This window comes from Rhinoderma darwinii, chromosome 9 (genome assembly GCF_050947455.1).
Source record: "Rhinoderma darwinii isolate aRhiDar2 chromosome 9, aRhiDar2.hap1, whole genome shotgun sequence".
Taxonomy (NCBI): Eukaryota; Metazoa; Chordata; class Amphibia; order Anura; family Rhinodermatidae; genus Rhinoderma; species Rhinoderma darwinii.
In genome coordinates this window covers 56631365-56657860 of record NC_134695.1, presented here as the reverse complement: position 1 = coordinate 56657860, position 26496 = coordinate 56631365, and the positions used below count along the sequence as shown (strand labels likewise).

The following is a 26496-nucleotide window of genomic DNA, read 5'->3' as shown; positions in this document are numbered from 1 at the left end:
TTTAACCTCCGGCATTTTTGGAGACCTACCACAAATTTCTGTTTTGTCACAATTTAGCCTTAATAGTAGAGTTCCAACTTTAACACTTTAAAATGACTCGGTCACCACACAATCAACAGCATCTATAAAATGCTCATAGTATTGGGACTAATGGGTGCTATTGCACCCACTAAATACCAGCCAAACTTGTGTTCGGGGCACAGTTGAAAAGTATGCACCATATGCTAATTTACAGAGTTTTCCAACCTGAGTGGCTGGGAGGCATCAGCTGGCAACGGCACTTACGTGCCATAATTAGCATACGGCACATGTTTTGAATGGCACCCTGAACAGAAGTGCTATAACATCCTGTGTGCCCAAATACTTTGTGCATCTTTACGATATTAAAGGTTGAGCTGCACAATTAGAGGGGTTTTCCACAAGATGGGGGATAAATATCTGATCGGCGAGGGTCCGATATCTGGGGCCCTCACTGATTACAAGAACGAGCTTACTTTGGCATTCCTGGGAGACCCATAGGTAGTGTACATGCTCCACTATGGCTTTATTAATTTCTATGGGGCTGTCGAGCACGATCTTCGGCATCCTCATAGAAATTAATGGAGTGGAGTGCTTGGCATGCACACTACCGCTCCGTTCCTATGGAATTCCAGTAACAGCAAGGTAAGCTTGTTGTTGTGAAGGGTGGGGGTCCCAGCTGTCCAACCCCCACCAATCAGATATTTATCATCTATCCTATGGATAGGTAATAAATAATCATTATGGGAAAACCCCTTTAAAAGGGTCTGTCTGGTGACCGATTCCCAGTGTTTTGCGGAGATGTATGTATTGATGTAAAGCAGCCCAAAATATCAGTAAAATAATAAACAGTCGTATAATCACAGGTCTTACTCCCGCTGTTTACCCAGCAATGTAATGGCACAAGACCATATGGCCCACTTATGGATTGCCAAAGTCACGTGCTGTCCATAAGAACGCCACTGTTGCGGCCTATGATTAGCTTAACAGAGGTTGGGGGAATGTAGCATAATTATAAGGGTGAGTATTTGGCAAACTTTATCATGATACTGTTTTAGCCTGTTTTATACCCATTTATATACATTCCCAAAGTTGTTTCCTCTATCGGCATCGGAGTTGTCTGGTGGCCACGTATCTCCTTTCCTCTGTTACATTCACTTCGGATTGTCCAAAGGGGTTGTTGAGGCTGATAGCTGTTGGGTTAAAGATAATTTTCATGTCTATATCCAGCTTTATCCACAGTAGGATTCTGATGTACAGGGCTCTAGACTCTACAGGCACATATTTCATGGTTAGGATGGTAGTATAGGTTCTTGGAGTGGTCGAGTTTTTCAGCGGTGGCCTTTTCTATCTTAGGGGTATACAGACAAAGAGTAAGAGATGCCACTCTTTGTTGTGAATGAGGTCCTCAGCAGCATGTTACCTAAAGTCACTAGTAGTAATAAAACAGGCCACAATGTTCCTTTCTCATCCGTGGGACCACCCACCATGTCTAGATTGTTCATTCATGGTGCAACCTGGTGAAGTTCTCATTATAGAAGGTTATCCTATGGTGTAGGCTGATTCAACATCAGTTCGAGCTTGTTAGCCAGTGATAATGGATGGTAATTTTATGTAAGACTGAATAACTAATAACAATATTTTTTGCTACCTGATTCAGATTTCAGCAGTGTTGATGAATCTATCACCGGGGCTCAAAGTTGGAGGACACATGATGCTCGCTTCCCTCTGTTATTCCTGTTCGCTGTGATTTGCTCATGTCTATAAGAAGGAAGGATGGCTCATGGTATTCCCTCGCAAGGCAAAGTGACTGTAACGGTGGACGAATATAGTTCCAATCCCACCCAAGCATTCACACACTATAACATCAACCAAAGCAGATTCCAACCTCCTCATGTCCACATGTAAGTAGACCCATTCATTTTTTTTATTTACTACTTATGAACACAGAGGCTACCTTGATGTAGGACCTGTTCTAAGGACAAATATTCCTCAAACTCCATGTTGAACTAATAGGAAGTTATCCCTCTTGGCACATGGGGGACATTGCAGGTGCTCAAAGAAAGCAGGTAACATGTAGTCGACTACGCTATTGCTTCCGGCAAAACTACGGATCCGGTGCACAACAGAGACAAACGGAAACCATGGGCACCGGATCCGTCACCATTGAAATCAATGGTGATGGAAATGGAAACCTCTGTGTCAGTTTGTGTCTGTTCAGGTTCCCGTTCAGACGGAAAGCTCCGACGGAACGTCAGAACGGGACCCCAACACTGATGTGAACAGAGCCTTAGGCTGTTGTTACCTCTTCTACGGGAGATAAAACCTAAGTACATAAACAAGCTTGGCCCAGTCCTCCAGCTTGATTGCGCATCACCTAATAAAGGTAGTAAAGATATCCTAAAAAGGGCGACTAAAAAAAGCTTTTTTGAAAGCATGCATTTTTCTGCCTCCACCAAACTTTTGAAGGATTGTTTTTTTAAATTATTTGTTTGAAAAATGTGACTGCAGCAGTATCTCTCCCTCAGTGTCTGTGTAAGGGGGTGGAGTTCAGCAAAAGGTGACATCTGATTGGCTCAGGGCACACAGTACAGATCTGACATCCCATCATGAAGAGTCTGTCCACTACATCTAATATACATCTATCACTGTGTGTGTGTATATATATATATATATATATATATATGTGTGTGTGTGTGTGTGTGTGTGTGTGTTTGTGTGTGTGTGTGTATATATATACATGTGTGTGTTTGTACGTATAAATATATGTGTGTGTGTGTATACATGTGCGTGTGTGTGTGTATATATATATATATATATATATATATATATACACACGTGTGTGTGTGTGTGTGTGTGTGTGTAGGTATATATACACGTGTGTGTATGTATATATGTATGTATGTATGTAAAATGCATGGATGCGTGAGCCTATAGTCATATAAACATTTCAATTTATAGTTCACCCCACCTCTGTAGCATTGTGTTACCGTCCACAGGTACATTGATTTGTGTTGCTGGGGAGGTAACTGGGTTTACTATATAAACCTTTGCATGTGTCTGTGTAGCAAGGTTAGAGCACTTCTTAGTATTCTGCTGCCAGCATACCCTGCAGCAGCCTAAATACTATAAAGGAACAGGCTGTCAATGCTTTGTAATAAAGATTATGATTACGCTCCTATATCTGAGCCTGTTACTTGGATAAATAGAAATCTCGGATGTGCTACAGGTCTGTGGTATCTATTCTTAAAGCGTTTTAGAATAATAATCCCTGGTATCTGATAATCTGGCTCATGTCAAGTCCCATTGATTGTGGATTGAAAGAATTTTACTTATGTCTGAGATGATCTGCAGAGTAATACCCTCCTTTCTGCTGGTCTCCCTATATAAACTTCACCCAGTACTTAGTTCACAACTTCTTTATGAACCAGAAAGCTCAGGATGAACAGAAGTTTAGGTCCATTCCAGACTAATGACTGGGAAATGTACTCTCATGTGCGAGATATTTGTTATACATGTCCCCAGGTCGATACATCTCTACCATATTTTCAAACAGACAATTATTATAATTATAAATGACCTCCCACCCCTCCCCCAATATAACATAGACCATCTAGATTTTATATGAGCCACTTCCTTAAGAAATTTGGAAGGAGATTGGGTGGTATATTTGATGCAAGCGATGCAGTCAGGAAGATGATAGCTGCAGCCTGCCCGTCGTTACAAAGATCAATTCTGTTTCAGCATCTGTCTGCACCGATTGCTGTCAAGGACGGCTGCAGCGCTGTCTGCCGAGGAGTAAATATATTCACCTGCCTCTTGTGGAAATTAACCTGTTGCCTTTCACAGAGATCTGCAATGTATTGCAGCACATTCGCTGTCAGGAATGTCAATAGGAGATTTCACCTTTACAGATAAAATGTCATACCCTACCACAAAACATGTCCACGTACTGTGTGATGGCGCAGGTCTCCTATCTAGAGCTTAAAAAATTGAGGTTTATGAAACTTAACAGGTGTTCTATGGGTCGACATAAATGGATTCCAATAACGGGGCGTGCAACGTGCCCATTACTGTGCCTATCCATGAGGAGAGATGTTTATTTTCATTTTATATGTCCATATTCTGCAGCGAGTATATAGCAGAGGATCTATATCCATAAATCCGAAGTTAGAGCAGAAGCCGGAGTTTAATAATAACGCTTCTATTACTTACAGAAATGTTGCCATTTTGTTTCTTGTCACTTTTGAATTCGAATCTCGGGAACGGATGGTGTTAGGGCTTGTCCACACGTAACGGAATTGTGGATGGAAAATATGCAGCAGAATACAGTAGCAGCAAAGTGGGTGAGATTTCTACAAATCTCATCCACACGCTGCGTAAAATTTCCGAGCACTAATTCACCTGCGGTGCGTATTTTTCGTACCGCAGCATGTCCATTCCTGCAGCGGAAAGTGGACTGAATTGCTGCATTTTTCAGAGTATATGTCACCATCTCCCAACATTGAAAAAAACTCTCACAAAATCCGCAACATTTTCTGCAGTAAAAAACACGCAGGAAATGGTGCGGAATTTCTGCTAGTTTTTGTGAAATTGCTGCAGAAATTTTCCTCAGCAATTCCATTACGTTGTGGACAAGCACTTATTGGTTAACTGTCCATACAATTTCGGAAGAGCTAATTCAAAAGTGACAACCAATATAACTGCATTTACTATTGTTACTTTTTATTTATTTTTAAATGTCCACTGCAACTGTATAGAAAAATAACAATATCTCTGCAAGTAAAAAAAAAAACAATTTCGGAATCTTTGGTAATTGCTCTAACTTCTGATTTACTAATGTATGACCATTTTCAGGTTTAGTATGTATATAATTTTTTAAGCATTTATTTTGTATACCCAGCTTTTCTTTGGAAAATCACGATGGGTAGTGCCAAATAAGAAACTTAGCTCTGCTACTTCTTTATGGACAATATATATGGGAAATGTTTATCGAGAGATCTGGACATACATCAGCCATAAAGCTACCTTTATGCACAGTGCATATAAGGCAAATTTGCAAGTGTGACCACTTCATGTATGTTCTAGCTCTACTTTTATGAAACTTAGGAACCCATCTTTATAACATTGGAGCTTAGCTTTTCTGATACAGAGCTCCAAATCCCCTGCAAAGACATAGATTTGAAACATAACATTCTAGCTACCTGCAATCACCACTAGAGGGAGCTTAGGAGTTTACAGCATACTGTGTTATTATTGAGTGCAATGTATGAGCAGTATGCAGTAAGCTCCCACTAGTGGTGACTGAAAACGGACAGAATGGTTTTATTTAACTCTATGGAAGAATGTATTAAAAGGTTTACGCCACTTTAGTGGTGTCAAAAAGTCGCAAAATATGGCGCATGACATATTTGTTCAATAATTTGCAACTTTTTGCCGCTCTTACAACTTTTTAAAAATGGGTGGAGCTTATAAGAGTGCAGAGCCACCCGCAGCCCGACATTCGCTATAATTTACACAAGCTACTGTTGTAAATTATAGCAGAGATCTACGCCAGCTAAATTTTAAACGTATTTAGAGTAAAAGGAATACAAATGGTATTCAATGGTGGGCATCCACTTTAAGGTATTTATGATAAAACCGTAAGAGGGTGGGCGCAGAGCATAAACCATGGTGCAATAGACCTGGATCATTCCGGCAACAGCTATTTTCTCCGACTACTCCATTGCTAAGCCTATTCACAATGGCATACTGTTTCTATAGGTGGTGGGAATTGAGCGTCTGGCAGACATTTCTGGCGCCATTTATATCAGGGGGACAATGGAATCGGACAGATAAAAAGAGGAAAGCAAGCTGTGTTGCCTGCTATGTATGCACATTGTATTGGTCTCTGCATTATTACCTATCTTGGAAGTACAATTTACACAGTTAAGCATCAACCTGACTTTCCCCAAATTGCTATGGATGCCCTTATGCCCTTTAGAAACTCTTCTAATAAAAAGCCCAGGAAGAGATTTCACTTCTGAGCCGTATATATATTTATTCAGGGAATTAAACTCTTCTGATGACCCTGTTCTTTCCCATAATATAGAAGAGCCTGCCCTATAGGTAAATATAATTAGTGTGGATTTATTATTGTATATACAGTGGCTTATTCTTGTTTGCCCGGCTGGCAAATAACATCACTGAGCAGGTTGAAGTCAATGCTAAAGGTTTCCAGAGGGAAGTTAAGAGATACCGGCAAACCAAACGGTCCTTGAATTTGATAAATTTCTTTCAATTGGGCAGTGGTATAGAAAGGACCGTATAGAAAAATCCAGCCTCCCTAACCCCCCCCCCCCCCTGCCACAGATTGGCAGCAGTACTGTGTCTTATTTGGTAAGAATTTCTCAAACGTCATAGACGTCCTCCCTCTTACTTCACGTATTCTTTATAATTTCCCTATTCAATCATGCAAGAAAGTCTGGACATCTCCTGGTCAAATTTAAAATTTTACCTTTGAGGCCCTATGGGCATATATTGAAGTAGAGTTTCTTGCACACCATAATAGTGCATTGCGGGTCATTCCCGTGAACCGCTGTACTATTACGGTGCAGTGATGGCGCGGGCATAGGAGCAGTGTCCGCGCAAAATCACTTGCAGGTGTCAGCTGCATTAGATAGCCACCCTACCACTCTAATGGCCAGGATCAGAGTTATCTCCGATCCCGGGCCGTTTAACCCCTATACGTAAATTGTATAAAATTACCTGAAGGTGGACATGCCCTTCAAAGAACCTCGTTAGAGTTATCACAGAAGAAGTTGTACAACAGTTTTTGCACTCGGCCGCAATATTGGCGGTAAATAAACACCATGGATTACCCTTAATATTTACATCTGATAACACAATCGGACTGTGAATAAACAGGATTTTTGGCCCTATACTCTACCGTAACGGGCACTGTTGGGAAATAGTTCCATTAGCGGAGAAACATGCTGCACATTTGTGTTTATCTTGTAATGAAATGTAACTTGTATTTAGTACGAAGCTCTGAACTATTGATCTCGCAGAAATTTTTATATTGATTGCTTTTGGACCTAATGAGCCACAGCAGCCATACTTATCTCTGACCGAACATTTGTAGAGGACTTCTTCCTAATTAAACACAAGTAGTAAATGCTGAGTCCTGTGATGGATGTGTACATTTCCCTCTAAATCACAGGGGCTGCTCAAGTGGGCTTTACTGGTGGTCTCAAGTCTTTGAAGTGAGATGTGTATACATTATAATTTATGATGTATATTATTCTCGAAGAAAAAAAAATCTATAAACTTTATGAATGTCAAATTAAGACTTTATATTGGAATGAAGACTTATTTAAAGGGGTTGTTCACTTTAGGCAATCTCTTTTATTTAGAAGAGCCCTCTAAAATAAGCTGATCACAGGGTGTCTCACTCCTTGGCCTCTAGTGATCAGAGGAACCTTTCAGCAAGTATTTAATTTCACTGTAGCGCCTCCACGGGGGAAATTAAGTATTACATGGTGCCCAGTGAAATCAATGGGCTGTCTATGAAATGCATGAACATGTCGGGAATTTCAGAGAGGGTGAGAGGCGCTATTTGTAGCTCTCTCTGCTTCAGCTAATTGCTGAAGGTTGCAAATGAGGGTCTCCCCTGTATCAACTCAGAAAGCCGTAATAATAGTTTGTCTAAACCAGACAGAATATGGAGACGTTTCTTATAAACCATAACCAATACAGCCAGACTGCAGCATCGCCTCCTCTTCTCCCCACTCCATCTCCTCTCATCTCATCTTTGTCTTCTGTTACGGGGTTACTGAGGAGGGACTAGTCACCGAGGGTGTTTCTGAATATTTACAGAAAACCTACACGCTTCTGGAAGGTGAGTAAAGTGCCACTTTCCACTACCAAGACCTATTACAAAGTAAAAAATGAAGGTACACTTTTTCAAAATCTGAGATTTACAAAACTGTAATACAAAAGTTGCAATATATTTAGTTATGTTTGGATACGCCCTTGTTTCAATATAGAGCACTGATCCTCCAGGTCTTCGCTTCCCCTTGTTTGTCTGTATCCAGGCAGGACTTTCTTCACTTATTCCACCTATTAATCTAAATCGGAGCGCTGCATCAGAATAGCTGGAGCATCGTAGAGCACTTTAGAAGAAGTAGAGCATTGGACGAACGTTTCCTCCTAAAATGAAAACATTCAAATTTACATTCTTTTATTTCTTAGTCATATTTGTTTCTGGGTGACAACCAATATAACTACCTACAAGGTTCTTACCATCATTTCTGCTTCCATATTGTTGCATAACTAGGAAAGATTGGTGACAACCCCTGGATAGGCAAAAAGAGAGAAACCCTGGATGTCTCAAGATAGACATTGGTGGCATATCACTAGTAAATACCAACAATGTCCAATCGGTAGAAATCTGTCAGCCGTTATCACCACCGATTGCTAGAACGTAGTGGCAGCGGAACTAGGAAAATGTTGTGCAACCGTCTCCTATCGGCTCCAGTCGGCTTTCTCCGGAGGCCGCATGGTCTGCACATTATATACACAGGGAAGAACAAGGAGTATAGAAGCCATATGATAAAAATAAACCTTTATTGCATAAGATATACACATTACACAGAAGAATTTTAAAAAGGTACAGTTGGAAAGAGTGACTCTGAAATTTCCAATGCAGACGGGCAGGCTCAATAAGTCAGGTGTAAACATACAGGAAGATTACCACTGTCATGTGTGAGCAAGAGCAAACATGGGTACTGAAGAGCATGACATGATATAAATATAGGAATACAAATCAGAAACACAATAAATGCATGTGCAGGTTTCTGAGTCGTATCCTATAGTAAGCAATGTATAGCAGTCAACACTCAATCTCAAGATAGTTAAAGTTTGCAAATATGACCCAAATGAAAAAGTGTATCTTACCCATAATGAAGTGTATTTGGAGCCTGACGGACGTATGGAAAACCCCAATGCGCGTTTCGCGGTGTGCTTCCTCAAGGGGTATTTAGTGTCTAGTTCAGAACAGCCTTAAATACTATAGAAAACAGGTGTGTGCGATATCACCTGATCCAAGGAGAGTGCAGCGCATATCTTCCGCCAACAACCGGATGTGAGGCATGCCCCACTTCCAAGCCCCAGCGCGCGTTGGGGTTTTCCATACGTCCGTCAGGCTCCAAATACACTTCATTATGGGTAAGATACACTTTTTCATTTGGGTCATATTTGCAAACTTTAACTATCTTGAGATTGAGTGTTGACTGCTATACATTGCTTACTATAGGATACGACTCAGAAACCTGCACATGCATTTATTGTGTTTCTGATTTGTATTCCTATATTTATATTTATATCATGTCATGCTCTTCAGTACCCATGTTTGCTCTTGCTCACACATGACAGTGGTAATCTTCCTGTATGTTTACACCTGACTTATTGAGCCTGCCCGTCTGCATTGGAAATTTCAGAGTCACTCTTTCCAACTGTACCTTTTTAAAATTCTTCTGTGTAATGTGTATATCTTATGCAATAAAGGTTTATTTTTATCATATGGCTTCTATACTCCTTGTTCTTCCCTGTGTATATAAAATGTTTATCTAGGAGTGCCTTCCTAATAGATTATTTTGGTAGTATGCTTTACGCCTATAGCATCTAACCCGTTATACCACTTGCTAGAGGAGCCCTTTTTGTGTATAATATGGTCTGCACATTAGTCCGTGGCCGAGCTTGTCAACAGAATTCTTTAACTCCGCAATAGAGTTGTCTCTTTTTTTTCCATTGATCATGTTTTGGTGTTACCTGTTGATATATAAATATATGGAAATGTATGCTGCATGTAGTACTTTCCTATAAATCATTCAGAATCCATTTTTATATATTGTACATCTGGGTTTATGGTATGGTACGTTTCATAGTCAGCTTCCACCAGAATAACTACAAGTGTTTGTGACCAATCTCAGTGCAGATATTTTGGTGCCCGCATTGAAATCTGAGCCATTCTTCCGTATTCTGTAACGATTGACTTCCCTAGTTAAATGGATCTGTGCCTAATAACCAATACAAAAGTCAGATCCCGAAGATTAAAAATAGTTGAATGAAGTCCCACTAGAAGCCGACTGTGCAATTATGCTTTTCTTTCATATTTCCAAAATCCTAATACATATAGATCACTTTGCCTTCTTTCTTCATCACATATTTTAATATAATGCAGGATAATTCTAGTGAAATAGAATAAAGCAACAATAAAGGTACAATTTTTGTGAGCCTCTTCCTACCAAAACTTGAGCATGCCAAAGCGTTGCCATATCCTAAGGAAATAGAAATAATGATGGAATGAGACATGGTATTTAACAAAGGCCTGATCAAATCTTATCCGGGATTAGGAGCCAGCTCTAAAAGTTAGGATCAACAGCAGGACCAGGTTTGTACTGCAGCTGGAGATGTGCAAGTCTAGTTTTACGCATCACTTGAGATTTTGGACCCCCCACCACCCAGTACACAGAATACAGCTTTGTAGTTACAGAAGCAACCCCCTTCCTTTATAGGCAGTAATAGTATAAACCTCCCCAAGCCACAGCCACTCCCAACATCCCACTCCCAGCAGTCACTGCCTTGGCACCCCCCCCCCCCCGCATGTTGTCACCTCCCGCATGCTCCCCTCGGCTTGAATAAATGACCTACAAGCAATTCTGTGACCGTTCGTCACCAGGTGGAAGCCCCTGGCCACTAAATGATCAGAAAAAAAATCAGTCACCAAGGACAATTTTCTAGTTGCCACAGTGACTTTGCGACTTGATTTTGTCCATTCTTGACATAATAGAAGTATAAAAGAAGCCTGGGAAAAAAATACTGTTTTAGGTTAAAGTTGCAGGAGGACGTGTCTGTAACAGAAAAGATAGTTAGGTGTGTGTCCTTTAGGCTACTAAATATAATTGATGATCCAGGGATCTGTCCAGTTACCGATGTGGGATTAGTATGTAATCTGATGATACAGATAACATGTAGAAAACTATCTTGTCCATGGCAGACAGTCACAAATCTCTCTCCTGTCTTGGACATTTGCTACAATATATCAGTGTAGGTAAAATATTTTAGGCTAGAGTCCAGATTGTTTAAAGGGGTTGTCCAGGTTGGGGTTTTTTTTTTTTTTTTTTTTACCGATGACCTATTCACAGGGGTAGGTGCTGGAAGGCTCAGGCTCCGACCACTGTATAGCAGCCGTGCGGCAGTACTGCAGCTCCTCTCCTCTTCAAGTGAATGCAGGGCTTCAGTAAGCCAGTATAACCGCTATACAGTGGTCAGAGCCTTCTGCTTCCAGCACCGGTGTGGGGTCTGTTTGTCGGACCCCCACCGATCATATACTGATGACCGATCCTGTGGATAGGTCATCAGAATAAAAAACAGCCCCAACCTGGACAAGCCCTTTAAGACACACAAGTTTGTTATAATGTATCAGCTGTTTAAGCAGAATGTTACCATTCACACATTGCAAGCAGAGATCTTGAAATGGTAATGCACAGCAGAATACTTCATGACACAATTATTTATGCAACATTAAGAGAACTCATTCAAGTGTATCCGGACAGACATATCTGTGGTTGTTTCGTTTCCTCTTCTGAATTAAAGACGGTTTTGAGAAGAAAAGCTTGCATTTTTTTACTTATATGGCTACCAGTATGATATTATATTAAAGGTTCTTTCAGGACGTAGATTTATTTATTTTTTTGCCATGGTTCGCTATATTGTTAAAAAATAAACGACTTCCTAATATAAATCTTCTGTAAAAGGTGCCAACCCCCGAACCTGCAGCTATATACAATCCGTACGACATGTCCATGCTGATGTCCCATCTATGAGTCATGTGACCTATTGCTATACATGTATATTAGTCATGTGTTACTTTTTTTTTTAACTATATGACAAATTATTTAAAAGTTCTCTTGGTTCGTGTGAATACCCCTTTAAATTGCATATTATATTGTATATTGTTTGCATCACTTATGTAACACCTCTTATTTATTCTGCTGGCTTTACATAATACATTTTATTCTGTGTCTTGTAATTGAAACCTATTACTGGAAATGGCTGTTGAGTGTTTTATTTGATCTTTGCTTTCTTTCTTTTCAGCTGCTTTATCTGTTCCTCTCTGGTCTCCGAGTTCTAACACTTATTTAATTATCTCTGCTCCAGGGTAGACCCCATCCCTTATGACACTCCCAAACCAGCAGGCCACACGCGTTTTGTCTGCGTCTCTGACACACACTCCAGGACAGATGGTATCCAGATGCCATACGGGGACGTCCTTCTGCACACAGGCGATTTCACAGAGCTGGGGCTGCCTTCCGAGGTTAAGAAGTTTAATGAATGGTTAGGTAAGAATCTGCTCCTGTCCAGTGACCCCAATTAACCTCCATGTGGCCATCTGACTTATTGTCTCCTAATTAAATGTAAGCACTTGACTCTATCTGTGGTTTGCCTCTGACAACACTGATGAATTCGCAATTTAAGCTGAATTACAAGAAGGAAGTATCAATTCTACTTTCCCTTTCGTGTTTGCGCTATGGAAAGGCACCGACAAAAATCTGGCGGCAGAAGGAGCAGGTGTCACACAGGGGTGCACTGATTTTTAATTGGCTAAAATGTATAAGCAGACCAGCAAAAAAACAAGCCAAAGGTAAATTATATGGAACCACCAGATTAAATATGCAAAATGCAGTTAAAGGGGAATTTCATCTACTTTTAGGACTGAAGCGTCAGGGAGCAGTTCTGGGTTGTCTGTATTTGTGTCAGTTTTTTTTTGTATTCCTAAAAACCTCTGATCTGTTTTGAGGCAATTGTCTGTATAGATTTCATAGAGTACTAAAAAGTGTTTTCCCAAATATATTTTTGTAATGCTATGTGAATAGTACATTTCATGAAACATTGATTGACAGCTGGGACGCCAATCCAGTTTTGGTGCTCTCTGTAAACCCCATGGATTTTAGTGGACAGTGTCCAAATATTTGCAGCCTATTGCCCAGGGATAGACGGGACCAACACTGTTCTCCACCGTGGCAGTCACCACTCCATGCCACCTGCTCCAGCACCTCTTCCAGTGGCGCTTGGAGCAGGCCTTGTCGGAGTGTGTCATATTACTGTGAGAGGAAGGTGCATAATACGTTCCACTGAGGTCTTCCCAAAGCCCCACTGAAAGAGGTGCCAGGACAGGCAGCATTTAGTGGAGACCACTGCTGAACTCTGAAAACAGAGCCGTCAGAGCAGGTGTCTTCATATAGTGACCTTATACCAGGGCATCTGCCTTTTTATGTGTATTTTTTTCTCCCCTTGCGGTCCTTTTAATCCATTTTCATATGGAGTGGCCTATTTTTTTGTGATATTTTTGAATCATGTTAGCAGATAAAACCATCTGCTTAAAGCAACACTAAACATAAAAAATGCACAAAAAAAATAAAGAATTATCCCTGCAATTCTTTCCTTAATCTCCTCTTTTCCTTTGATTGTTTTTAGCTCATATTGCAATTAATACTGAAAAATATGTAAAGAATTCTTCTTTGTGTCCCAAGAGATGAGCCATTTCCCCCCTCTATCTCCCCACAAACTTGTTTCTGGTTGTAAGACAACTGGCTGCAGCAGGAGCCTTCCTCATCTGCCCTGTCTGCAGTAGGACATGCAGATCATTAAGCCCACCCCCTCATCCATTCACGGGCCAAAAATGGAACAGATTAAAAGATAATTACCCCCTGAGCTCTCTGCAGGAATTCTACAAGTCTTTTTGTCATTGTGCAAGATCTTCTGCATGTTTTTTAAACAAAGTGTGAGCATTTGTATCTCCTACTTTTATCAGTCATTTCTAGGTTTAAAGAAGCTCTGTCATCAGTGTATAACTGCCCTATCTTCTGCCTAATCTAATAGGTGCTTTAGTGTAGATAACAATTTTTTTTTTGTTTTGTTTAAAAAAAAACAAAAAAAAAAAGTACGTTTATTTTTGACCAAGTTATGATAATTTTTTATTTTATGCTAATTTGTTCGAAATACCCAACTGGGCGTTTTTTTACTTTTCACCAAGTGGGCATTATAAAGAAAAGTGTATGACGCTAACCAATCAGCGTCATACACTTCTCTTCGTTCATGCCAAGCTTGTTTCACTGCACCGCGTGATCTCGCGAGATCACGCTGTGACGGGACTTCCTCCCACAGGTCCTTCACCGGAGCCATGGAAGACTGAACAGATATCGCCTCCAGCCACTGCAGATTCGGATAAACGTCCTGGCACGGCTGGAGGTGATCCTGTCCCGTCACAGCATGATCTCGCGAGATCACGCTGTGCTGTGAAACAAGCTGGGCATTAATAAAGAGAACTGTATGATGCTGATTGGTGAGCGTCATACACTTTTCTTTACAATGCCCACTTGGTGAAAAGTAAAAAAACGCCCAGTTGGGCATTTAGAACAAATTGGCATAAAAATAAAAATGATCATACCTTGGTCAAAAAGAAAAGTTTTTAAAAAAAATAATAATTTTTTGTCTACATTAAAGCGCCTATTAGATTAGGCAGGAGATAGGGCAGTTATAAACTGGTGACTGAGCCCCTTTAAGGTGGTATTACACGGCCCGATGTGGGCCGTGTAAATAAGCGGTGATCAACGAGACAGCTCGTTGATTGGCGCTCGTTTGCCCCTTTCACAAGGAGCTAGTATAGGGATGAGCGATCCTATATGTAGGCCAGTTGAAGGCACCATATGGCACAATACAGAATACCTACGACTCTATACTATGTTCTGGTGTGTGCATGAGGCCATATGCATTTATTGTATACTACTATCTGTTCTTGTAGCCATTTAACATGTAGTCCCATAATACTTTATTTGTAAATATGTCAAAAGTAATATTATAATTATTACATTTGTGCAAATTCCGTCTTTAATAAAAAAAAAATATTTTCCAGATTCCCTTTTAGGAAAAAACATCTAAAGCTGCACCAATATGGTAGCTCAGAAATGGCTACATGTTATCTGTGCTCATTCACAATGTATCTCCTTTCTTATGTCACGTTCTTTTCCTTTCCACCTAAAATTACAGCCCAGCGGGTATCAAACATTTCATTTTGCCATGATGTTATATTGATCGGATGTGATAAAACACTTGTTACCGTCACTGATTATAATGACACAAGACCTGGTTCAGGGCCCATGACAAAAATAGTTTGATGGTCCATTACTATTATGGTCTATTGGTTGTTTGCATGGTTCAGAATTAGAAATATTGGCATAGATTGGCATGCACTGTTATGCATTATTGGTTCCTCCTATAGAGCAATAGACAGTGGATAGAAAAGGCAGCGACATGAGGTGGGGTTCCTAGTAAACCCACTATTGGTACACCGTATGGGAAGTGGGTGGTTAATAATGGATACAAATGTAATAATATAAGCCTATTAGGTGTTGGAATTTTTTTCTAAATTGACCTGTGGTGTGGATTTTAGAATCCGCAGGATGTCCATTTATGTAGCGATTCCTTCTCAGAATTTGAAACATTTATGAAAAAATATATATTAAATTCTGCAACTTGTGCATGTAGCCGTTTTATTCCTTCAAGAAGAGAGCTATTTTGAACCATTTTTTTTATTTTTTATTTTCCAGATAGCTTTGCCCTTAAAGAGCATCTGCACTTTCATTGATGGGGGTCCGGTTGCTGAGACCCCCACGGATGACTGAAAGGAAGGGGCAGAAGCCTTGCATGTTCAACTGTGATCGGTGATCCTTGTTAGGCCAAAGACGGGCTCATAGATGTTTTATATGAGCCTGTCTAGTGCCTAACAAGAAGCGACGATCACAACCGAAGGTGCAGAGCGCTCGGCTGAGCTCTTTGGCACCTTCGTTGCAGCCATTGGTTGTCGGTCTCAGCACCTGGGCCCCCAGCAGTCAAAACTTCTGATATGTCCCTATCACATATCAAAATTTTTGCATAGTACAGCGGCATACAAATGTGTAGACACTCTCTGTAATAGTGTACAGTACGTGAGACATAGCATTCCCCTACAGAAGCAGTGGAGTCAAAACTGCATGAAATTGGGGGCATGCGGAGGTGCAGTATGGACCCAGAACAAGCTACGGGTATTACAGATCCGTACCAACACACATCAGTAATACGGCCATGTGCACGAGCCCTAATGCAGTAGATAAATTATAAAACTATGACCAGCATGCTAAACTCAGGCCGTTGGCATTAGGCTAAATTGTAAATGGTCTCCATGCCAGATAAATAATCTATATTGGTTTTGCATAAAAGTTTCCAGACCGCACAGAGAATGACCTTTGTGGTCACTTAGTGACTGAAAAGGTCTGCAAGATAATTTATTTGCATTGTTTTCATATGAACATGCCCCTTGGGCCTTGTAACTCCGCAGTCACTTGACCTTGGCAATTGTTAAATGCTTTAAACACAGTTAGTTTAAATAATTGTTTTCATTTGATCTGTTGTGACCTGAACGCCGGAGAACACGTCTTCACAGTGTCAGGATCATCTTACAGTTCACTTCTCTCCAAGCCACAGTCTCAAATAGGATTTTTTTTTTTTCGGAGGGGGGGTATTCAGTTATACTAATTGACTGGAGTATTGCTCCCTTCCCGCAAAGACGGAGGTTCACACAAGTTTTTTGTAAGTCTGCATTGTGAGCTCAGGTCATGTGTAAAATATATAAAGGGGTAATTTCCGCCCTACAGTAAATTATAAGAATATTAGAAGTCACCAAGTCGTTACGTCACCATCGAGAAGTAGGATGAGTACATTTTGTACGGGTCACGGAAGTCTGAGGTGACTTCTGATATTCTTTATAGTTTATAGCAGGGAGATGTTATTCCTTATAATACAAACCTCATCTGTTGCAGAACCTCTTTTTACAGGGGTTATACTGGGATCAAAAATTATTATCAGTGTAGTCCCTGCAGTATGTGAGTACACTCGCTAATATACATTCCGGTCCCCTGTCTCGCTGATTATGAGATTTTCATAGATTTTTCCGGGGGACCGGAGGTCTCGTTACACAGTATTCTTTGATAACGATACAACTCTTCGTCATGTGTCCGGCTCTGCTGGCCTCTATGTACAAGAAGGAGAAGTTGTACATGGAGTACAGCGGGGTCGGTCACGTGGCAAAAATTCGTATAGGTATAAGAGAAGACTGTGCAACTAGACATCTGGTCCCCCGGAAAAATCTATGAAAATCTCATAATCCGCGAGACGGGGGACCGGAATGTATATTAGCGAGTGTACTCACATACTGCAGGGACTACACTGATAATAATTTTTGGTCCCCGCATAACCCATTTAAAGAGAAAGGGGGAGGCTCCTGACCACCATTGATTGATATGAAACACCCTGCAGCAGCTGGGGCAGAGTACTGATCTATACACACTGTGACTGCTGAAGAACCACTTTTTTAAAAGTCAATCACTGGGTGAAACAGAAGATGGAACTTCCTGCAAAAGTGATCTGCAACAGATTGAATCTGCGGGAAGAGATAAGCAGCGCCTATTCAGTGCCACTCATCACTGTTTAATAGTCAGGTTTTTACTTTATTTACAGACAATAGCATATTTGAGTTGACGTACATTATATCCTGTTATATATTTGCTATACTGTAGATTATATAAAGTGAATGATTGCCTTTATATTGTATATTATTATAGGCGGAAAAATAAAATGAATAGGGGAAAATTAAGAAAAATTACAAAATTACAAGCCTATAAAATTACAAAATGGACATTGCATTGTTGAACCTTAGGGTATGTTCACACGCAGCGTTTTTCGCTGCGTTTTTTACGCCCGTTTTTGGAGCTTTTTTTGCTAGAGTCAATGAAAAACGGCTCCAAAAACGTCCCAAGAAGTGTCCTGCGCTTCTTTTGACGAGCCGTCATTTTACACACCGTATTTTGACAGCGATGTGTAAAATAAAGGCTCGTGGGAACAGAACATCGTAATTCCCATTGAAAGCAATGGGCAGATGTTTGTAGGCGTATTAGTGCCGTTTTTTCAGGCGTAATTCGAGGCGTAAAATGCCCGAATTACGTCTGAAAATAGGCCGTGTGAGCATACCCTGACTCTTTGAGGTGGGATTCTACAACAATTGCCTTACCACTCTTCTATGATGCACTTGCCATAAAGGCAAACTCACAATTGCCATAGGGCCCATGGAGGCCTGGTGCAGCTCTACCCGTTCCCCAAGTTATAATTTAGCTTAAAGGGTAACTAAACTTTCAAAAAACTTCTGACATGTCATAGAAACATGTCAAAAGTTGTGATCAGTGGGGGTCCGAGCACTGAGACCTCCACCGATCCCTAAAATGAAGCGGCAGAAGTGCTCTGGTGAGCGTTAAGCCGCTTGGTTTCTGATCGACTTTTCTTGGAAAGCTGAGCAATTGGTGCACGGACTTATAGACTTTCTATTCAGCCTGTACGCCGCTCCGACATAAGCCAATCAGAAATTAAGCAGCTCAGCACTCACACGAGCGCTTCTGCCGCTTCGTTTTAGCGATCGGTGGGGGTCTTGGAGCGTGGATCCTGATAGATGGAAACTCCTGACATGTCACTATGACATGTCAGAAGTTTTTTTAAAGTTTAAGTTCACACTGAGTTTTTTGACGCGGAAACCGCGTTGGAAAACGCGCCAAAAAACGGCTGAAAATGCCTCCAATTGATTTCAATGGGAGGCGGAGGCGTTTTTCTTCCGCGAGAGGAAAAACCGTCCTCCGGGAAAAAGAAGGGACATGCTCTATTTTCAGGCGTTTACGCCTCTGACCTCCCATTGACTTCAATGGGAGGCAGAGAAAGCGTATTTAGCGGCGTTTTTTGACTGCGACGCTCCATGGCCGCGGACGAAAAACGCAGCGAAAATCCACGTGCAGGCAGAGCAAAATCTGCCTCAAAATTCCGTTCTGCAAAAAACTCTGTGTGAACCAAACCTAAAGGTTTTTTTTTTTGTTTTATATCAATAAAGCTAATCATTATAAAGAAAAACGTTCTATAACTGTCTGATCTTTGTATTTCCTCACCATTTTTAAAGATCAATCTTGCTGTCAGTGAATGTAAACCTTATTTACATTTAAACACTGAAAACCTGTAATGACCTTGTCCTACTCACAAAGCTGATGAATTTCTTTCAGTGTAGGCAATCACCTGCAACTACACAGCCTGGACTTCATAGTGATAGCTGCTATCTATACTGATAGACTGATACAAGCATATCAGCTGTGTGAACAGGACTAGGTCAGGACAGGTTTTATCCTTTGCACATATATAATAATTCCATTCACTGACAGTAATCATATCCTAAAAATGGTGTGGACTCGAAACACAAAGGGGGTAATTTATCAACCTTTTATCAAGGTTTTACCGGGCCATTATCGTGCAGACGAGCGTTCATATGACGCTCGTTGCCGATAATTGCCCTGTGTAAACACGGGAACGATCGGCAGATGAACGAGCAAACGCTGGATCATCTGCTGATCATATCGTTTTAAAGTTAAATATTATCGTTGTCGGCAGCACATCTCCCTGTGTAAACATGATGATAATGTATGGGGACGAGCGTTCGGGGGGAAACGACCGCTCGTCCCCATCCATAGCTCCGTGTGACAGGAGCAAACGAGCGCCGATCAACGATGATTCGTTGGTCAGTGCTCGTTGCATCGGCCGTTTATCGGCTGGTGTAAAAGACCCTTTAGTCCGTTTTCTGCCATAGAAAAGTCGCAAAAAGGCCAAAAGTTGCAAATTGTGACGTTTGCCCTTTTGCGCCACCCTCGCCTTTTTGTGGAAATTGGTAGTGGCTTTTCGAAAGGGGGCATGACCACCAAGGCACATCAAATTTTTTTATAATTTGCACCAGAAAACTGGCGTAAATTATAATGGAAATCTACGCCAGCTCCTAGCTGGCATGAATATCACTCTATGGGGCATAGCAAGGTAGAGTCCCTGGCTGGGCCCCTACCTTGCCCCCTTGATAAGACTACCCTCCACCGCTCCCGCTTATGACATTAAAACGTCACCGCTTCTCATCTCCCCTCCGGGTCTCCTTATCATTCCTGCGCGGCTCAGGACTGACACCAGGCATCGTCAGGACGCTGTATGTGAAGCAGCACTGACGACGTTGAAGTGCTGCACTGCATATTAGGCACTAACCCTGCTCGGCGTTGGAGTGATGATCGAGCCAGAGAAGAAGTGAACGGATAGCGCATGTCTGTGCTCATGGCGCCACGAACCGCTCAGAACAGGCGACAGGCTTTTGCCTCTTAATAAATGTGTCCCAGTTTAATCCAACTTTTCTTGCTGTTTAGACTGGCGTATGAAGTTTTAATTAAATTGCACCCAAAGTATTATAGAAAGTAGAATTTTTTTTTATTATAGACTCTGGGACCCCCAACTATTGGGAAAATGGGGGTCGTCTGAACCTGTTCCGTTTTTTTCCTTAAAGGCAATCTGTGGATATAAACTTCAGACCATAGCCCTTGAAGGTGGCAGACACCACAGCTGAAAACTTGGAACGTTATTATATCATTGGCTTCGCTCCTACTGTACTCTGTCCAGTGACAACACTCGTGAAATATGCTGCAAATCTCTGCACATATTTTCTTTTATCTCTACGCTGTAGCCACATCTGTGTCTCTCCCTCCATTGCGATGGCTAATAAGTATGACCATTCAGCTGTTACTGTACCCTTCTTTCCCAATGCTGCCGATGTGGCATGTATTTGATTTAATCCCACCCAGTGAGTTTCCATGGGTAAGACCGGCCGAGTGTAAGGGTAGCAGAGAAAGCATGCAGTCATAAAGATTAGCAGGCTGTGTAATTCAATTTCAGGCCGTTAGTCACTTTTATTTCTTTTCTGCTTTGTCTGTCGGCCCGTCTCCCTGCCCCCGATTTCCCCGGTTCTCTTCCTTTTTACTCTTTCTCCTTCTATAGTCTACTTTTCTATTATTATCTTTACCCAACCTTCTCGTTCTCCGTTGTGTTTCTTTTCCTCTGTCCTTTACTTTTCTTTCCTAGTCTCTTCTTTATTATTCTTGTCCTTGTTTTCCTCTTCTACTCCTCCACTATTCTTCTCCTTAGCGGTTATTCTTGTCATTCCCTTTGATTTGCTCTCCTCCCTAGTTATTTGTTATGTCTTCCCTATTTCCGCCTTTGTCTTATGTTATATCTTTCTCTTATTTGCCCTTGCTCTTGTCCATCCCATATCATATTTTTTTGGTATACAACTTTTCTCCAGTCTTCTCCGTCTTTATTTGTTTTTTTGTTCATTTATGTCCATGCAATATTTTAGTTTTTCCTTTTCTATAAATTAGCAAAGATTACTAACATTCTGTTTTCACTTTGTCATTATGGGGTATTGAGTGCAGAATCATGGGGAAAAACTTGAATTTTTATTTTATTTTAGCACAAGGCTTCAACATAAGGAAATCCCGTGGAATCCCTACAGGGCGGTACTATGGTGCCATAGACAAGCATGTGCCGCCACATGATGCCTTCGCATGGCACCATACTATGAAGAAATCTAGGAGAATATCTCAAAAATCTTGGTGCAATGGTCAACTAGATACTGTATTTTGTTCACTCCGATTCCATATTCCTTTGTCTGAAACCCATCTTCTGTGTGCATGAGACCTGTCTAGTGCTAGACTGGTGGTACGGAAACCTCAAATATCACATTATAGTGAATAGTTAACTTTTTATTTTTTTGCAGCTATTTCTGCTCAGTCACTGTCCTTCATGCATCCCCTCCTGGTCAGTAACGCATTCCTTCTCTATCTTTACACTTCATGTGTCCTGTCTTGGTCATTTATGCTGTCATTCTGGTCTTCACTCAACCACTCATTGGTCCTGTTAGGTTTCTTTCTTATATTTAGTCATTTGACGGCACTTGTTTTTAACCCTCACTTGTTCACCATTTTAGTTTTCTCTTTTTCACACTCAGTCACTTGTATTTTCTCTCTTTGTTATTAGCACTTTTTTTTTTAACTTGGATTTTTCACTATATTGTACTCACTTTTGCCTGAGATTATCTACCTAAACCTTCTCTTTGTCCATGAAACTTACTTTTCCTCCATTTTAAGTTATTATCTCTCCGTTACTTCTGGGCGCTCCTTCTCTTATATTTACTGTATATTGCTAGTTTCTTTTTTTCTCGGCTGCCTCATTCAGTTTTCTCTACTTGTATTTTGTTTTCGCTATGTTTTCGCTTTTTTTTCTGGTCCAGATACGACTTCTCTTCTATCGATATATAATTGCCTCCTCTATATATTGATTTTTTTTATTCTTTCCTCTTTTTATTGGTTGCTCCTTTATCCGTGGTCCTCCTTTTTGTCCTGTCTAAGTTGATCTCTACCAAAGAGCGCCATCACCATTGTGTAGTATATAGGTAGTATCAGTGCAGTATAGAAATGATGTACTCGAATTGGGCAAAGTGTGGTCCTCGGTTGTGGTACCGGTGTCGGCTCTGTCGTCCTCCCCGTCTGCAAGCGATAGTCTTGTTGTATCACAGGACGTCTCAATTGTGACCTCTCGATCGTGTTAGCCCGATGGCCTGTGAATGCCCATTGGCAGTAATAAACTTAACCTCACTCGGCAGTGAAAAGTTTTTATTTTAAATGGATAAATAAATAAAAACAACATAAAAGAATATAAAAACCAAGAGCTCAATATTTCGCAGGGTGTACCCGCTTCATTAGATGAGGTGTGCAATGCCGGACTTGACATCCTGCTTAAATTGGCCATGAGGTATGACGTTTAATCGCGTCCTTTTGGGTTAGGGATCCAGGGTTTGTTTAATACTCTATAGAGTCTCTATGGAAACACCAGATTTTCCACGCACCGCCAGTCTGTGATATAGGGATATCCAGGATACCCACAAGAACTGAACAATCCCAACCTAGTGAGAGCGTGGAAAAACTGTGAAAAAACACTATATATTATGACTTCAGTTGATCTCCCTCTGTTATTCCGATATTTCTCCTTGGTCACCACCCTTCCCATTTTTCTCTTCTCTCCTTCTTTTTAGTTGTTTTATCAGTACCTGGCTTTTCCCTACACTTCTGCTCATTTTATGTCATGCCCTGTCTCCTTTTTGGACTTCATTGTCCTTCACTCCCTTCCTAGCAAACACAACCATTGTCTCTACTGAACCATCTCTGTGCCTCCTCATCATTCCTATCTCTGTATACCTAATTCACCTTCGCCACAACTCTGTGTTATAGTTTGCCCGTCCATATAATATGACCACCAAACTCCCAGTCCCGTTTTCTCCACCATCTCGTCGCTCTCTTGGTCCTTACTCTTTGTACATTGTCCCATTGTCTTTCTTTCGCCCACAACCTCCTCCTTCCTCTCCCTTTCTTCTTTGTCTTCCCTTCTCCCCTTCTAGAGTGTAACATTCTTCTTTAACCCCTTTGTCTCTGATTTTCTTATCCTTTTCACTTTCACCCTTTCTTCTTTGTCCTCGATCTCTCTCTTCCTCTATTTTTTTTCTTGCAACAAAATTTTACATTCCGTTGTAACCTTGCCGTAACCTGATCACACTAAAACACGCGGTACTGTTTTATTAACGATGCCATGTCCATGGCTGCAATTAAAATCGGTCTTTGCTAGGGCTTTCAGAAACTCGTTCTTGGGCACTTTGAATTTGAGCTCATGCATTATTCTTCGCCAGGAAACTAGAAGGACTTTACTTCCTGATTGAAATGTGTATGCATTGTACGGAGGCGGCTATACAGGGGAATGTGTGTATATCACAGTGTTCTTTATTCTGCTCCCAGCATGTCCCCGCGGAGCACACCTCCTGCCAGCTCCTAGTTGGTATTTTGTATACAATTCTGGGATGCTGATAATTTAAACAGCTTCCCTTGTTTCGCACACTAAACATGGAAAGTATTTCTTGCCGTCCAAGTGCAGAAAACTGATTCATTCCCAGCTCTACTATACGCTCCCTGCAGAGCCCGAACAGAATAACACAGTGAGAGAATTTAAAGTGACTTGTAATCATTTGCATACAATCTCCGAGAAGCGTAGGGAGGTATAAAGGGCATAGTGTATTACCTGGTTATTGTCTTCCCTTAACATCTGCCAGTTTATCACACGATATGCAACCCATATAAACCAGATGTGAGAGTGTTATAGGTCTAAACATCTGTAAGCAACATTAACCTCTTAATAACTGGGGTGTTTTCGAACTTAATGACAGCACACGCAGTTTTTTTTAGGTGATGTTTGGATTTTTTGCAAACGATAGGGTTTTACTATGTTGCGGCAAACATAGTAAAAAAAAAATAGGGACAATTTATAAAAAATATTACTAATCGCTATAGAAGTATATTTGTGTAGCCTCCTGGTTGTAGGTTTTTAACTTTATTTTGTTCCACGAGCACCAATATATAGGAATGGAAAATGTTTTGTTTTTTTTTGGGGGGGGGGGGATACTAAGGGCTTATGCACACAACCGGATTACTACTCTTCAAGTTTTACAAAGCCATAGTACAGCACCCGTAGAAGTCTATGAGATCTACTGTGCCTCCATATTCCTCCGATTTCCTATACAGTAGAGGCATAAAAAGTTTTTTTTATATGAATCCAACATAAAAATAATAGTGGAATACTTAATTGTATCCTGTATTGTGAGGGTATTCTACTATAGAAGCAGTGCTTACAGGGGTGGATACATCCATAATACGGTGCCACATTATACGGTGGCACAGAGCGCCTACAGCTTCGTAGTATGTTGCCAGGCCTATGTCTGGTTCCTCTGTACGCACGGCTCTGCAGTGTACATTGTGCTTAACGTCTTTGTAGAATGCAACGTTTATGTATAGAGGAGCATCTCTTATACTGTACCCACATTACCTGCATTACGCTACCTGTAAGGCTATATCCACATGGTACAGATCATGGTGCAAATCTTCTTCAGAAATCTGCTTTCTGCCGTGGTTTGTCCAGCGTATAACCCACCTCCCCTCAGTTAGCCACATGGTATTTAATGGAGCTAATCCGTGGCTTTTCAGCCCGTAATCCGTGGCAATAATCCACTTGCTGTAGATTTTAAAATCGGCGGCGTGTTCTTCATATTATAAATTTTCCTGAGCGTGTGAATGAGGTATAAAATATATTGCCAGTGGAGTGCAAGCAGATTCTTTTAGGATTTAGGCATGGAATCCACGCCTCAATCCTGACAGAATCCTAAACGTGTGAACGTGACCTAATACAGCATGAAATGTAGGACAACCTCAAGGTTTTTAAAGGGGTTTTCAAGTCCTAGGAAATTGATGGCCTATCCTCAGGAAAGACCATCAATACCTGATCGGTGGAGGTTCCACTCCCGAAACCCCCGCCGATCAGCTGTTCTGTTCATATGAGCGCTGCTTACCCTTCATTACTGTCACTGCTTGTACTGGGAATCGCTGATACACTTGTAGCTGTGGTTCACAGTATTACACCTTCACCTATTCACTTGAATGACAACAGGCTGTAATACTGTGAACCGTCGCTACATGATGTGTGTCGGCGATTCACAGTATAAGCAGGTTGAAATTAAAGGGAAGCAGCGCTCATATGAGCACCGCGGCCCCTTCACAACAGCTGATCGGTGGGGGTGCCAGGAGTCGGACCACCACCGATCAAGTTTTGATGGCCTATACAGAGTATAGGCCATCCATTTCTTAGGACTGGAAAACCCTATAAAAAAAAATTTAGTATTTTTATCGGTTGCAAAATAGTTTTTTTTGCCAGTGTGCCTACAACCCATACAAACTCTCTTCTCTACTGGGCAAATAATTATTAAACTTCAGTCTGATATTTTAAATAGGTGCCCAGATTTTTCTTTTATGATATGGTCCCTGGTTTGTAGAAATTTTATGAATGCTAATCTGTAGGCTATATTTTATAAGAATTTAGAAGATACATAATATGCGAGTGCACAGAAAACCTTTGAAATACTACATGCTCCACACAGCGGGGACATAGCCATTAGATTCATAAAGTATTGGCAACACTTTCCTTTTTATACCGGATGTCAAAAACCTTTACCGGGATAAGTATTACTAGAACGTGTTGTGGCACAACATTAAAAGGCTACTCCACCCAAAATGCATCATAGCATTCACCTGTGCAACCACTATAAACTTTCTTTCAATGTCCATTAGATCGACATAGTACAATAACAGATATTCCGTTTGATTAAAAAGACCATTATGTAAGGATTCTTAGTTGCCAGTCAGTCGGATGTTCAGCTGCCTATGGAGAACATTCATGCCCCCTGTGAATTTGTGACCTAGCGTGGCACTTGGCTTCAATGCAATAATAACATTAACATAAGTATGGATACATGGAAAAAAATCCCTTAAAATAGAAGCCGCGGCTGTCAATATATTTTGCGACTGCTGCAGCCTACATGTAGCATTACAGGCTAGCCATATAACTGAATGCTCGGAT

At 41.0% G+C, this 26496-nt stretch overlaps 1 protein-coding gene across 2 annotated transcripts in view; it reads left to right on the top strand.

The window, feature by feature from the left end:
* Nucleotides 1–26496, top strand: part of MPPED2 (metallophosphoesterase domain containing 2) — a 128450-nt gene that overhangs the window by 19532 nt on the left and 82422 nt on the right. For both annotated transcript variants that reach the window (XM_075837007.1, XM_075837006.1), the window contains 2 exons: nucleotides 1679–1922; nucleotides 12220–12401. In XM_075837007.1, the coding sequence (XP_075693122.1) occupies nucleotides 1795–1922; nucleotides 12220–12401 (310 nt within the window). In that variant the 5' untranslated portion in view covers nucleotides 1679–1794. The remainder of the gene's footprint in view (nucleotides 1–1678; nucleotides 1923–12219; nucleotides 12402–26496) is intronic.